Genomic DNA, 13,696 nt, shown 5'->3' on the forward strand with positions numbered 1-13,696 from the left:
TATAAAGAAGAAAAAGCAAACTGAACACTCCTGGCAATGAAAGAAGAAACAATCCAGCATAAGCAACTTCCATTTGCTAAAGCAAATTATCAAGGTTGAGGGTTGTTTGGACCACACTGGGTTGCAAACGTAGCTCACGATGTTAGAGAATTCTCGGTGTGTTACTTGTTGCCAGTGGACTATTAAAACATGTTATATGAGCCCTGTATTTTATATTGTGAATGAAATAAATACCATGGTTCATTATTGAGCAACAACAGAGGGTGTACTTCCAAAGCACCTCAGTAACTGCACTTTGTGTTTGCACAGAATATTCACTGTTACAATTCAAATCCACATCCAACAGCAACAATGAAAAGATTCTATTGATTTCAGTAGGAACCAGAGCATTATTTTCCTATCAGCTGCACCAGTCTGACATGTATGCGATTTTATCAGGTTATTCTGGTTGATTGCTGTTTAATTGTTTGTGGAATCTTCACATATATTTGTAAGGTGCTTTTCACAAAAGAACAACTGCTGGCTAAAACTCAGAATGTTTGGGAGATACAATGGATGACAAACCGTTTCAGAATCTTCACAAACTTATTTGATGAATGGAAAAGGTGCTTCAAGCTTCTGGAAACTGATTGCTTGCGACCAGCATTCTGTAATTTAGAACTTTCTAAAATGGAAAAGAAAAAGCAAACCAAACCCAGCGGTTAAATTTCAGTTAGTATCTCATAAAGAACTTTTGTCTTTTGAACCACAATACTAAATTTCAGCCAGTGCCCAATATATTTCTTTCAAAAGACAACATTTAAAGACATGCTCAAATGCAACATTTTGCTTATATTTTCTTTATCTTAGCGATATGCAACAGCAAACAATTTCCTTACCTGCAGCAAAATCAGACTTGCTAAAAATGTTTTTGCTCCTAAGCAAAGAATAGCTTGAACCATCACCACATACTCTCAATGCTCAGAATGGATATGAATTTTGCAAGTTGTCTCAAAAACCCAAGGAGAGAATTGAACCATCAGTCAACATTTTAGGGTGTTGTAATTCCTCAGTTTCTGTTTATATACAGCTTAAGCTTCTAAGAACTGAATGATTGGTGCCCTGGCAATCACTAACATCACAGCATCACCAGTCTAACCAAAGCAAAAGCTTTAAGGAAACAACTAGATTGACCCTCGTCTTTCTCTATATCACTGTCAATGCATCTGCTTTTGTTGGATTTTCTTCCCCATCACAACAATTTCCATTCACCTGTACTACTTCAGGGCTTTCACAGTTACATTTGCTCCCTAATAATCTGGAATCTAAGGGAGAGGTATTTAACTAATTCTTGACAAACCTGAGACCATCTGTGTGCCTGCAGGGATATCTGGAAAAGCTCTCCCCATAAGAAGAATTGTATAAATTCAAATATTTGCCCAATATTCTAAAAAATCTGGTTACATTTTTATACATTGTATTGTTTCTCACTTTCATGAATTTGACTGATTGTCTTTCCTTCTCTCATGCAAGGCCTGAGTTTCCTTGTAAGCCAAAGAAACATCTCTTGGTGGGAACTGCAAGCCGGTGCTCTGTGGAACAGCTGTGTCCAGCGCGTACCTGGGAGCAGACTGGAGAGGGTACGCCAACAGACGGCAGTCGAGAACGTGCAGGATTGTAAAGTGATTTTAGTTTTGTCAGTTGGTGTTCTCCACATATGGCATTTAAAAGGAATGGGTGCTTAAAACTGTTTGGGTTGTTTGGTTTGGTTTTGCACTGTCTTGTGCAACGTTCTGCCTGTTTAATGATGTTGTTAAGAGAAACAGCAGATATATTCAATTAACAAATGTATTCAGATATTTACTGTGATCTGAAAAGAAAGGCAAAAAGAAAAATGTAACTATGAAACTACATCTCAGGATCTGTTTTCCAGGATCTGACTATTTAGATGAAGCGTGGATACCCATCCAGACTGAAGTGTGAAACAGTTTGAGGGACACCCTTCTCCAGAGGGGAAAAATGACTCATGAAGAACTATTTGCTGAAAGCTGTTAATCAATATGCTTAGGTGTTTTCAGAGTAACATATTTTCCACTTACCTCCAATGCAAAATAGGAGGTGTCTCTCTGTGTCTCCCCAGTGAGTTCTAAGTTTGAACATTTGAAGAACATCTAAATTTGCTCTTGTCAAAACCCCATCTGTAGAAGCGCTCAACATATTTTTAAATGATGAATAAATTTGCACCGTAATTTGCACATTGAAAACCACGGAAAGAAGACACATTGTTAGCAATAATTACCACTCTGCTGAACAGCAAGTACAGAGAGAACAAGGTTCTACTGGGGGTGAAATTATACAATTCAGATATATGAGACTTATTAGATCATCAAATCCATTTTCTTTCCAGTGCAAACGTCTTCTCCGTGGTATATTCTCCAATGTGCTGTTCAGTTTAGTTTCAACAGACTTGCCCAAATCCATCACTGCTCCTTTGATGCAACTGATCCTTGTTTTCCTTTTAAAAAAATGGATTTGTTTTTCCAGCCATATCTCCTCAGATAATTTTTGTTTCACTACAAACTTTTTTCAGTATATCACAGTAATGTAAACCAAATGCTACATGAAAACTCCTGTCTTCCTCTTTCCTTCTTCCAAGGTTAAGACCAATTTAGGAATACAAATTTCATTCTAATTACGCAACTTTTATTTTCTTCTATATTAAGGATGGAGCGAATGGAAGAGGAAATTGCTGGAGGCAAAGCAACATAATTCTGTATAAAACACCCAGAGACTGCAGCATTAAAATGAGAGGACACATTAAGAGGGAAATGTATGTTATTGGGCTATTCAGTGGTTTGGGTTTAGTCCACGGCTTTACAGAAGCCAACTGCAAAAGAAATAACGTAAAACTAGATGGAGACTGTAAACTCTCCTACATTGCTATTTGCTTTTGTTTTACAGTATAGTGTGTCTAAAAGCCAAAAAACCATGGAGCTGATATTAGAGGATAATTTGGATCTACAGGAAATGGAACTTCGTCTGTTATTTAATTAACTAATAAATATCATAGAGTAACCTTTTTAGAAAAGCACCAGTAACAACAAAAGAAGTTTATATTAATAAAAGATATAGCAATAGAGCTGTGAACAGCTAGTGGCCAAGATTAGAGAGTTTCCAGTGGAAGAATAAGAACCAAGTTGTATGCTCAGGCTGCCAGTGTGCATCTGGGCTCTCTGCTCTGCAGGAATGCCTGCTATGCCGGGCTGTTGCTCTGGGAGGAACATCATCTGGAATTCTTTGTCCTATCACTAGACAAGCGGGTGCCTCTCCTCAAGTGGGGCAGATGTGATGTAAATGGTATTACCTCAGTGTAAAATTATCTGAAATCCTAGCCCCACAAGTCAGAGAGCCCGTGGAACAGCTAAATATCGTTTAGGGTGACGCTGCGTAAGGAAGCAAATTAGCACAAGATGAGCTAGATCAGCTTGAAATCCTAGCAGAGGACACAAAATGGGGATTAGAGCTTTCACTAACTGTGTAATCTTGTGGAAATACATCAGATAGCTGGAAACTTCCAGACAAATTCAAACTCAGTCTAAAGCTGCACATTTATAGCACTGCAGACAACTGGCACTGGGATAATGGAGACACAATTCCAGCCAGAAGTTAAAGACATAAGTAGTGGCTGGACACCTTAACAGCTTGAGACCACGACAGGTTCTGTATTACCTCACCTCAAGGTGTCATGTCTTTCAAAAGAAAATTCTGTGTCTCATGAAGAAGTTATTGGCATGACAGCCGTATTATTCAGTGGTATATTTTGGGTTACAAAGCCAAACTCAGCAGCTGAAACTGTAACAGAAACCTACCTGAACTTCTGTTTATGGTTTGATTCTCAAGCCTGCTTTTGTATATTCTCACAAATAATTATAATCTAAACATTTTAAATGCCCAATGGAATCAGAGATCCTTCTCTTTGTTAAATGCAATAAAACCATGCGCTCCGCTTGTGAATCAAATTACAATTAGAGCATTTTTATTTTACCTCTGACTTGTCTAGTAAAACACAGTTCAACCCAATTTCAGAAAGAAAATATCTGGTAAGCATTTCACTGAAGAGTTGGGTTCCTTTCTTAATGAAGCATCACACAATTACTTAATCCACTCAGAATTGTTTTGAAAGAATGATCTACAAGAAAAAAATACTTAGAAAATACATTTGAAGTATTGCCAGGACATACAATTGTAGTAACTCAGTTATGATAGTCTGTAGCGTGGTATTATGAAGACAAATGGATGACTGTTGTTTGTAATCATCAGAGTTTTCCAGAAGATTAAACATATGAAAGCAAAGCTTCCTAAGTAATTCCCTAGGAGATTTCATCATATCACAGAGCAGGTTCAAAAGCAACAGCTGATCTAATTCCAAAAGCTCTTAAACTCACTGTACATTCCAATGTATTCTTCCTGGTATTTTTGTAAGCTCATTTGCTCCAGCCCCCGAAATGCAAAGCACAGGGCAAAAGGCAGGCTGCAGCGCGGAGCCTGAATGAACAGACTTGGGCAGGAGATCTGGGTGGAATCTGGGCAATTTCACCCTCCCAGATCACAGAGCGCTAGTGCACGACCATGCTCTTCCAGCTCCTCCGCATCCTTAGGCTTTTGCCTGTGTCATCCAAGTAATCTCAGACTTTTTCAATTGATTTTGCTCAGTTTTTTCCACCTCCCTGCACTCCTCCTCCACTCTCCTTCAGCCAGCCTGAGCAGCACGAGTGGGGTCTCCCTTGGTGAAAACCAGGGTGCCAAGAGCCCAGCTTTGCATCCTGGCTCTGTGCTCACATGGCTTTAATTCATACAGAGCTCGATTCTGATCTATACACCACAGCAAATCAGTGGTTGTAAGTAGAGTCAAGGATACCCTACAGTGTCCAGCTATTTACTACATCTCTAAAACAAATGAGGAAAACAGAGGTTACAATATTAGATGTCACAAAGTGTGGTAAAGAGAAGCATGGTAAAGAATGGACAAATGCCTGGGCAGGTCCTCAGCTGATGTGTAACAGCATATCCGTGCTGACTGCAGTCCATGGCAGTTGAATCATGCTCATTTACATTCATTAAGAATCTAGCTCAGGCCTCGGTGTAATATGAAGTGAAAGCCATTATTTGGGCTTTTCAGACATATATGGTTCCTTATCTCAGATCCTGGATCAAACTGCTCAGATTTCACTGAGACTGATAAATACCAGAATCCAATTTCAGACTCAAAGTGATGTCATGATTCTTACTCTTTCTGCAAACTCTTTGTCTTCCTTCTTTACCAAATTACTGAAATACAAGGGATTAACATCAGTCACATATTTAAGGCAACTTCCAAAGGCTCTCCTATTATGTTACAATCCTGATTTATCCAAAATATACTACTATGTAATGCTAGTATTACAAGCAATTATGAGCTTTTTATTTGGTTGGAGGCAAGGGTGTTGCTCAGGCTGACTCCACGGTGTAGTACCGCCACATGTAAGCTACTACATCCTCTTTCAGACATGCAAGAAAATGTTCTGAGCTAAACAGATTTGCTAGATTGTTTTTATTTATGATTTAAGGAAAAGGAGTTAGGAAATGAACAAAATTGTCTGTGCTTTGCTTTGAAACTGGGGTTCATTTCTGGAGCAGTGGAATTTTATAAGGAGCAAACACTGGTATCAGATTCTCAAAAGGAGGGATTTTCTGCATGTTTATAACGGCTTCTGTTCTGGGCTGGCATGTCAGTAAACCAATTTATACCAACAATATTCTCAGATATTCCATCACTTATTCCCTGCTGACGAGGAAGGTGGCCCGAAAGATGTGAGATATGCACTAACTTCAGAAAGGAAAAACTGTACTGTGGAAGAAAGACTTTAACAGCATGAAAAAGCTGCGTAAGTGATAGATACATCATCTGTATTTTCAGTACCAAGACCACCTGCAAATGATAATCCTTGTATGAATTTTAGAGAAACAACATTTTCTTGCAATATCTCCTCTGCCTTTCCAAGCAACATAGCTGGATAGTTTAAGTTGCTATGGTTACAATGGGTTGTGGCGGACTCCAGATCATCATGATAGTGACATATTTGCACGTAAAGAACAAAGGCTGCATCTTTCAATTTCACCCAGATGACTTTAGCCCCAAGTATTTCTATGATTTTAAATCAATTGATGCAGCTTGATGTAACACTCATAGTAGGTGAAGAAAAATGAAAACTTCACGGTTTAACTTTTCAGTTTAAAATAAGTTCCTTTGCAGTGAAGCATTATTCCAGTTAAAAGTTTATTTTAAGAAAATAAATAGTACTTTTCAACAACCCATATAGAACAGGAGTTTTTATATATGCTTTAAAAAGAATGCCAAGCTGTTGCCCTGGCTCTTGAGCTATTAAAGACACAGTCTGTTTCTCATGAATGAAGAGCAAAGTGCTGGCTGAGATTCGAACTCTCTCCTAGTTTTGATCCATTCTATTTGAAAATGCAGCAATCTTATCTTCCCATTGCATTGCGCAAGTATTTTTCATTACAGATTGGCATCACATCCACTAGAGTACTTAGTGTCTTCCATTTGGAGGCAGCCAAGTCCCCTCTTTTGATCCAAAGCAGTTGTTAACTCTCTAAAGTATTTCTTTATATGAAAAAATACAAGAGAGATCCTTGAAATGTTTTAGTGCAATCCAATTTGTAGCAAAAAACAAATCAATAGGTGTGTGGGGTACAGAGGGAGAAAGGGTGTGTCTGTGCTTGTGTGCATTCTAGCTTGCAGATGTTTTCATCCCACTAATTTCAAGGGTTAAGCACAAGATAGCGCGCTAAAGTGATTCCAGATGGACCAATATTAATATCTTTCTTTTCCTGATGAATGAGAAGGTATGACCTAGTTAGAAAACTGCTAAAATTACAGGCGCCACAGAGGCTTCAGCTGGTGCCCTACCACATAGATATTTATCCTTACCTCTGCAATTATAATGCTGATGAGCTGCTCGAACCTGCTGAAGGAGACGTTCCAGGGCCTCAGTGTGTCCCCTGTGCCGAGCTTCTCTTCCGCTGCAGTCTTTCCAGTCTATTGAACAAAGGAAATAAACAGAAATGAAACACAAAGGAGCAGGAGAAGGTTTTAAAATATTTTCTTGCCTCTGATATTTCTTGGCTTTAGAGGAATTTTACATCTGGGCATGCAGGGAAAAACGGCATGTTTTTTAAAGTCTGCTGTTGTTGTACAATAAGTTTCCTTTGCCTTGTGCCAGCTAGGTAATTAATCACAATGATTATTAACAAAGCGCTCACTATCAGCTCCTGTAGTGATTCAGTAGACAATGGCTATTTCTCTTCTGTACGTAAACAGGCTCTGTCACTGCAGTGTCAGAGCTGCGCTCAGCTTTATCGTGCCGACACGCTCGGTACCGCACTGAGATCACGCTCCTGCTCCTTTTGCGTTTTGTGGAGACAGCAGGAGCCTGAATGACTCTCCTATGGTCATGCAGGAAACTGAATGCAAAGCAGAGGATGAACATCTTCCTGCAACCAGAGCTAGCTCTGTAGTCACAGAAACACACTCAGAGTAAAATTGCTTTTGAGAATCTGCTCCCAGCAGAGGCCCAACAACTGCCGGCAATTCCTGCCCTGGAGCCTCCGGTCTGCTCAGCACTGCACTCGTGAGGCAAGAAGCTGCGGTTTGTGTCCCACGTAACTTCAACCTACAAAAGACTTTGTTTTCACTCATTTGCTGCTAGCTACAACCTCAGTCTTGGTTTTATAAAACCAGACAATCTCATCACAAACAGGAGGATGAAAGTGTGCGCATCAGAGGGGAGCTTTTTAATTCCAGACTTGGCTGCTTTCCTTATGATGAGAAAAAGGTATTGCACCAGTTTCCTGACTCTAATCAAGGTATCAAGAGATCTGTTTGCAAGGGAGATGTGCTTCCATCTTGCTGGCATATAGGCCATGTTCACAGTCACCAACAAACAGTTTGCTCACTCACTATATATACAGATGTGGTTTCTAGTACAAGTTTGGAGTCAGGGATTCCTTCCAAGGAGTTCATTATGCCAGGGACAGAAATATGTATTTGTTGCCATTTAGTATAGCAGCTAAAATAAGCCCCATGAAAGGGCAGAAAGAGAAGACATTCGCTACCCTGATAGCCCGTGGGCAGTGGTAACAGCTGCAGAGTGGCTGTGCTGCATGTTGAGTGTTATTGTGGAGATCAAGGACCAGCTGCATTTATAGCTCTGTGTGGGGAGGCCAGTTCCTCGATCTCCTGTGAGCAGCCAAGAGCAATCAACTAGAACTCACCAATCCCAAAGTGCTTTGATGTCATCAAACTGGTAGTGTTTGGGACAACCTAATTCCTCTGTCCCAGTAGCTTCCAAACTTTTTGAGCTTCCAGATTGCTGACTACCTTAAAAATGACATGGAAACCAGACCAACTTCCCCCTTGTTCATCACTCACATGCAAATGAATAAGCCCAGAAATGCTCCTACCTACTATGATTTCACAGACCAGCTGCACGAAACTGGCCACCAGTTTCCAGGCTGCTGCGGTATGTGGGGGAAACAGGAGGACAGTGGCAAGTACTCTCTGTCATGCTACACGGATACATCTCCAAGGTTGTCTCTAACCTTTGATGCTCTGGGATTGGATTAGATCAGGATGAAGCCCTAAACCTTTCATTTCCCTTGCATATTTTTCTGGCTGCTGTCACAGACACCTTTGTGGAGAATTAATGTATTCACATTTAATTTTTAGCTTAGGGCCATATTTTGTTATGCAACACTGGTGTAATTTCAGGTTGCTGCCTTCTTGCCAAGCACAAATCTGCTAGTTTTCAAAAATGGGTGAAGATAGTCATGCGGATGAAGAAGCTCTGCCCCCAGTAACTGCAGCAGTAAATAGCATCTTGTCTCTCAAGCTAAATTTTATTATTGAAATAATTTACATTTAGGCCCTGATGGTCTCACTTACTGTAAAGCTTAAGCACGTGTCACTAAGAATACTTAATGAAAACACCACATTCTTGCCAGCTATCCAAATACAGTGAGCTGAGTCAGCCTAAAGCCTCTGTGTCCACCAAAGAAGAAAACATACATTTATAGCCATGAAGAAACATTTTTCTTTGCCATAAACTCACAAAAAATCCTATACACTTCAAGTGACGCTCCTGCTCTCTTACACAGAAATCCAAAAGGCCTTGTTACCTTGCCTGCTTTCAGAGAAACACCCACCATAGCTGTTGCAGGTACTTCAGCAGCTCTGAGCACCTACATGTGAGAACATGGCCCTAACCCCAGGAAGTCAGGGACATTCTGCTGCTCTAAAGCCCAGAATCCCTGAGACACTGAACATGGGAAATGAACTTTATTCTCTTTATAGTTTTTGTGTAGATACACTGAATTCCACAGAAAAACTTCCCTTGTATATTAAAGACTCGGAACTGGAACATACTGTCAGATTTCAGGAGGTTAATGACAGCGGAGAAGGAATAGACAGTGAAGACAATACAATATGCTCAAAGCAGAAGGTCGTATCGTACAAAGCTACAGTCTTAAATGTCAGCTATCCTGCTAGGGGTGCCCTGGTCTGTGGGGATATTTAGCTGAATAACTCGCAGCTACTGCAAAAGAGTCTGTTTCTTAGCTGATGTCAACTTTTGGTTTGTGGAAGCAAATCCCATGTAGTTGCACCTGGGCATAGTCAAAGTAGTTGCATGTCACTAAGTTATTCAAAACAACTCCATAGTAGTGAGTTACCCACATAGTCAAGAGCAGAATTTTGACCCACGATTTAGCACTTTTTTGTTTTTAAACAGAATATTTCTTTAGGCTATTTCTGGCTTTATTCTGGGGTAAACGAGCAAAATTGAAGCGAAACAGGACAATGGTACTGCAAGAGCCTCATTTGTCCAAGCCTCTCTATTACGACTACTGAGAATAGGTACAGCTTGCTTTATTTTCTCCCATAAGCGTGCAAGGTTATTAAATTGTTACATTAGCCTAATAAAAACAAGTGCTAATGCAATAAAATGGAAAGTTCCGCTTTACTGCATTAATCAATACAAGTGAAGCCATAATATGCTGAGCCAGTTTGGCATTGAGCACCAAGTCTGCAAAAGGAAGTAACAATACAAAGCGATTACAATAGATTAAAAATGTCCTAATGGAGTTTGAGAAAACCTGTCACAGATTTGAAAAGGAAGGAACACTTTTGGACATGTTTAGAATATTGTACTGCTTATGGGCTAGATGCTATTAACATGCGTGTCCACAGTGGAGTATTTTACTTACAGGACGCTATAAGAATGGTCCAATGAATGGGATCTATAGTGCTATAAGGCAGAATACAAAATTACATATGATACATGTGTTTTGGTTTCAGCAGCACAGATTCAGGTTTTGATCCATTCACATACTAACAAATGAGGTTCCATATAACAGAGCTCTATTAAAAGCAATGAAGGTCAAAGTATTTATCATTTTTCTTAAGTGTTAGTGACTAGATGACAACATTCTGTCAAAGGACTGGAGAAGAATAAAACCTTAGACAAACAAACATACATAAATGATTATTTTGCTTATTTTGGGGGATTGGAAGGATATTTGAGTTTTACATATTTATTTATTTCGCTCCTAGACGACATGGCAATTAAATCATGAACTCCAGAACGTTTGTCTTTTTCTGTTCTTTGAAAGTGGGGAAACTCTTACAAAACAACCTCACTAATCAAACTGGGAAGGTAGACAAACTCAACCTACTTGAAGGAGAAGCATATGCAGGGGTGGATTTGCGTGGAGGTCCCCATCCCCTCATGTTGTATGCTGAAACATGGACGTAATACCTCTGGCCCTGCAAATGGAAACAACTGGAGTTATGGTCTTTGGAGAGTATAGACAAACACACTGTAAGCACTGTTCTCAATATGTGCCTATCGCAGCGACTGTGCAAGCTTGCTTGGTTTTAACTTAGGAATAGTGACTGTTTTGGTGTTAGAAAATGAGAAACAGAGTAAATGCAGATTGTGGCTCAGCTCCCTGGAAGACAGTGTGCTTCAAATCAAAGATTTCTTCAGATAAATGCTAGAAAAATCCATAATTTTTTTTTCTATTCTATGTAGAGGGTTTTATATTGTGTCCATTGCTTGCTCTTTAAAGTTAATTCTCTCATTTTGAGAGCCTGTGCTTTGGGGCACTGGCCAATGGTCACATGCAGAGCTCCCCCTACTCTAACTCTGTAGGTCTGACCCAGTGAATTCACTGGGGAGGCTTCAGCTCCAAGGATGCTGGATTGGGCCCCTCTAATGATGTTTCCAGTGGAAAGAGATGTATTTTGAGTAAGCTTTATTTTCATCAAATATTTTGTGAATAAAAATTTGTTTGCACAAATTGCCCTGAACAGCATGTAGAGAAAAGACTTTCAGACACATGGTTAAAATTATTCTGCTTAAGAATGCATATGAATATTCATCCATTTTCTCCATTGCTGACCCAGTTCTTACCAGCATAAAATATTTATACAAAAATACATTTTAAAAATGAAATGATTGCCCTCAACCTGTGTGTTCCTGGAAGAAGCAGAAGGGAAAGAACTGTTATTTTAGCCTGTGATCCAGAAAACAGCAGCTTTCACTCCCATGTTTCCTGATCTCCCCTCAGCATGACAACTTCTGAAACAAGTCACACTGTCTGTCTCTTCCTTTGTGATATTTCGATTATGGATACCAGACGTATTGTGCTCAATGACTGGAACTTGTTGCTAGAAGAAATGCACTCTACAGCTATTCCCAACAGTCATGGATGCAAATGATCAGTGTCTGTGCATCACCGTGGCGGCACAGAACAACAAGATCTAAACGAGTCATTTGGCACTTACTGTTCTGAGACCTGTGATGGTGCACCTCAAAGACTGAAAATTATCCATAATTATTTCACCAAGCAAAGGAGAAAAGTCTTCTGAAGAGCTCCATTCCACTAGGAAACAAATAGCAGGAGAAAATCAAATCAGATACCAGTCCAAGTGAAGAAATCAAAGTACTTGAATCACTCACAGGTTAAGTTTTCTTCCAGAAGTTTCGCATTCCGTCTGAATACTGAAAGTCATGTTTAACAATAATGTTTAGCAAGATTTCACACAATATTTAAATTGTATCTCTGTGTATGAGAGAGAAAAGAAAAATATTGCTGAAAATCTTTTCAGGGAGGAATGCTTAAAAATACACTGCAATACAAATGACATTCAGTCAACATTCGCCCTCATTTAAACAATTTCCTTTTAAAGGAAGAGTAGTAGTGCAAAAGAGTCGGTAGAGGATTTGGACCTGCTAATGCCATTTGGCAGCTGGTGCATCCAAACCACCAAAGAGCACTGCTTTACAAAGGGATCTGCATGGGTAGGCATGGGCAGAGAGTCCTTTTGGCTCTGCTGGTCCACAAAACTCTCGTCGCCCTGGCTGATTTGTGTAGAAATATCCTCCTTGGATGAGCTCCGACACTCACTAGAGTCTCCTCATTGGTTACAGTGGGTTCTGGCTCCCTTGTCCAAGCCTCATTCTGCTGTGGTCACTGAAATTACAGAGCTCCACAAGGACCTATTAAATTGGGTCCATTTTTGAAGTGAATTAAGTGGTGCTGGGCTGACACATCGTTCCCAGCCTGTCCTGCAGCCTCAGTTACAATGGCACCTTCACCCAAGTCCTCCCATCATCTTGTACTGGTGCCTCATATTCCTGCTTAAGGGGTTATGAAATTACAAGTCTTGCTGTCACTGCTCTTCCTCAGTACTTCCAAAAATTAACATCCGTGTACAGTAGTATCCAGCAGACCATGAAAAAAAGGATATATGTAAGTGGGGAACTGAAAGCTGCAGGTAGGAAACCAGCCTCTTTTCCTTAAATTATGCTTTAGTAATGACAGGTACTGTGATTATAGTCAAGGTTAATCCCAGGGTCATACCTCTGGAACTTAATAACTTGTACCTTCAGACTCGAACTTACATGAAAACCTATCAAAACCATAGTCAAATGAATCTCTTAAATCATTCCACTGGACAGATGGGAAAATCATATCAATTTTCTGGACTTACACCAAAGTAAAGAATTCAACCCAAAACGTTCCCTTTTAGATTCACAAAATAGTTTGTAGCTACTTTGTTTGCATGTAGTATTGGAGGCAACAATTTAGAAGATATCAGAGGGTATAGATATTTTAATTTCAGCATGTCGACTTTTCGTCTTTTGGCTGTGCTATACTGGTATTTTCACATTAAAAGAAAAAGGCTTCACAGAATTTCTCGTTCGGTATATACACCATCTAACTGCCAACACATTTTTCTAAAATAGCCAAGTATCAATAGCACAACTCATTTTTCTTTTCTTTCTTAATTGCTCCTTTTCTCTGATTGCAGTTTGTGAATGCACAGCATGTTCTGCACCATTTTTGTGTTTGCTGAAATGAAGAGGGTATCGGTTTTGTCTTTTGTCTTTGAACTTTTCCAGTGTATTTTGCCACGGGTTCTAAATACCTAATTACTGCTGTCTGTTTTTGGAAGCTATCTATGTACATCAGTATGAAAATACAGAGACTGTTATGGTACCATATTGTAGGTTTTTATTGACAACTTAATTATAAGAATGCTTGTATCTACCATTGAACTGGTTTATAACGCCACTGTATTAAATCGTTGAGTATA

At 39.6% G+C, this 13,696-nt stretch overlaps 1 protein-coding gene across 2 annotated transcripts in view; it reads right to left on the minus strand.

Annotated features, from left to right (window-relative positions):
• Positions 1 to 13,696, minus strand: part of ANKFN1 (ankyrin repeat and fibronectin type III domain containing 1) — a 110,656-nt gene that overhangs the window by 26,170 nt on the left and 70,790 nt on the right. For both annotated transcript variants that reach the window (XM_065852535.2, XM_071816481.1), the window contains 4 exons: positions 11,882 to 11,979; positions 10,768 to 10,858; positions 6,968 to 7,075; positions 565 to 664 (listed from right to left, as the gene is read on the minus strand). In XM_065852535.2, coding sequence (XP_065708607.1) covers positions 565 to 664; positions 6,968 to 7,075; positions 10,768 to 10,858; positions 11,882 to 11,979 — 397 coding nt within the window. The remainder of the gene's footprint in view (positions 1 to 564; positions 665 to 6,967; positions 7,076 to 10,767; positions 10,859 to 11,881; positions 11,980 to 13,696) is intronic.

Source organism: Patagioenas fasciata, chromosome 18, assembly GCF_037038585.1.
Source record: "Patagioenas fasciata isolate bPatFas1 chromosome 18, bPatFas1.hap1, whole genome shotgun sequence".
Classification (NCBI taxonomy): domain Eukaryota; kingdom Metazoa; phylum Chordata; class Aves; order Columbiformes; family Columbidae; genus Patagioenas; species Patagioenas fasciata.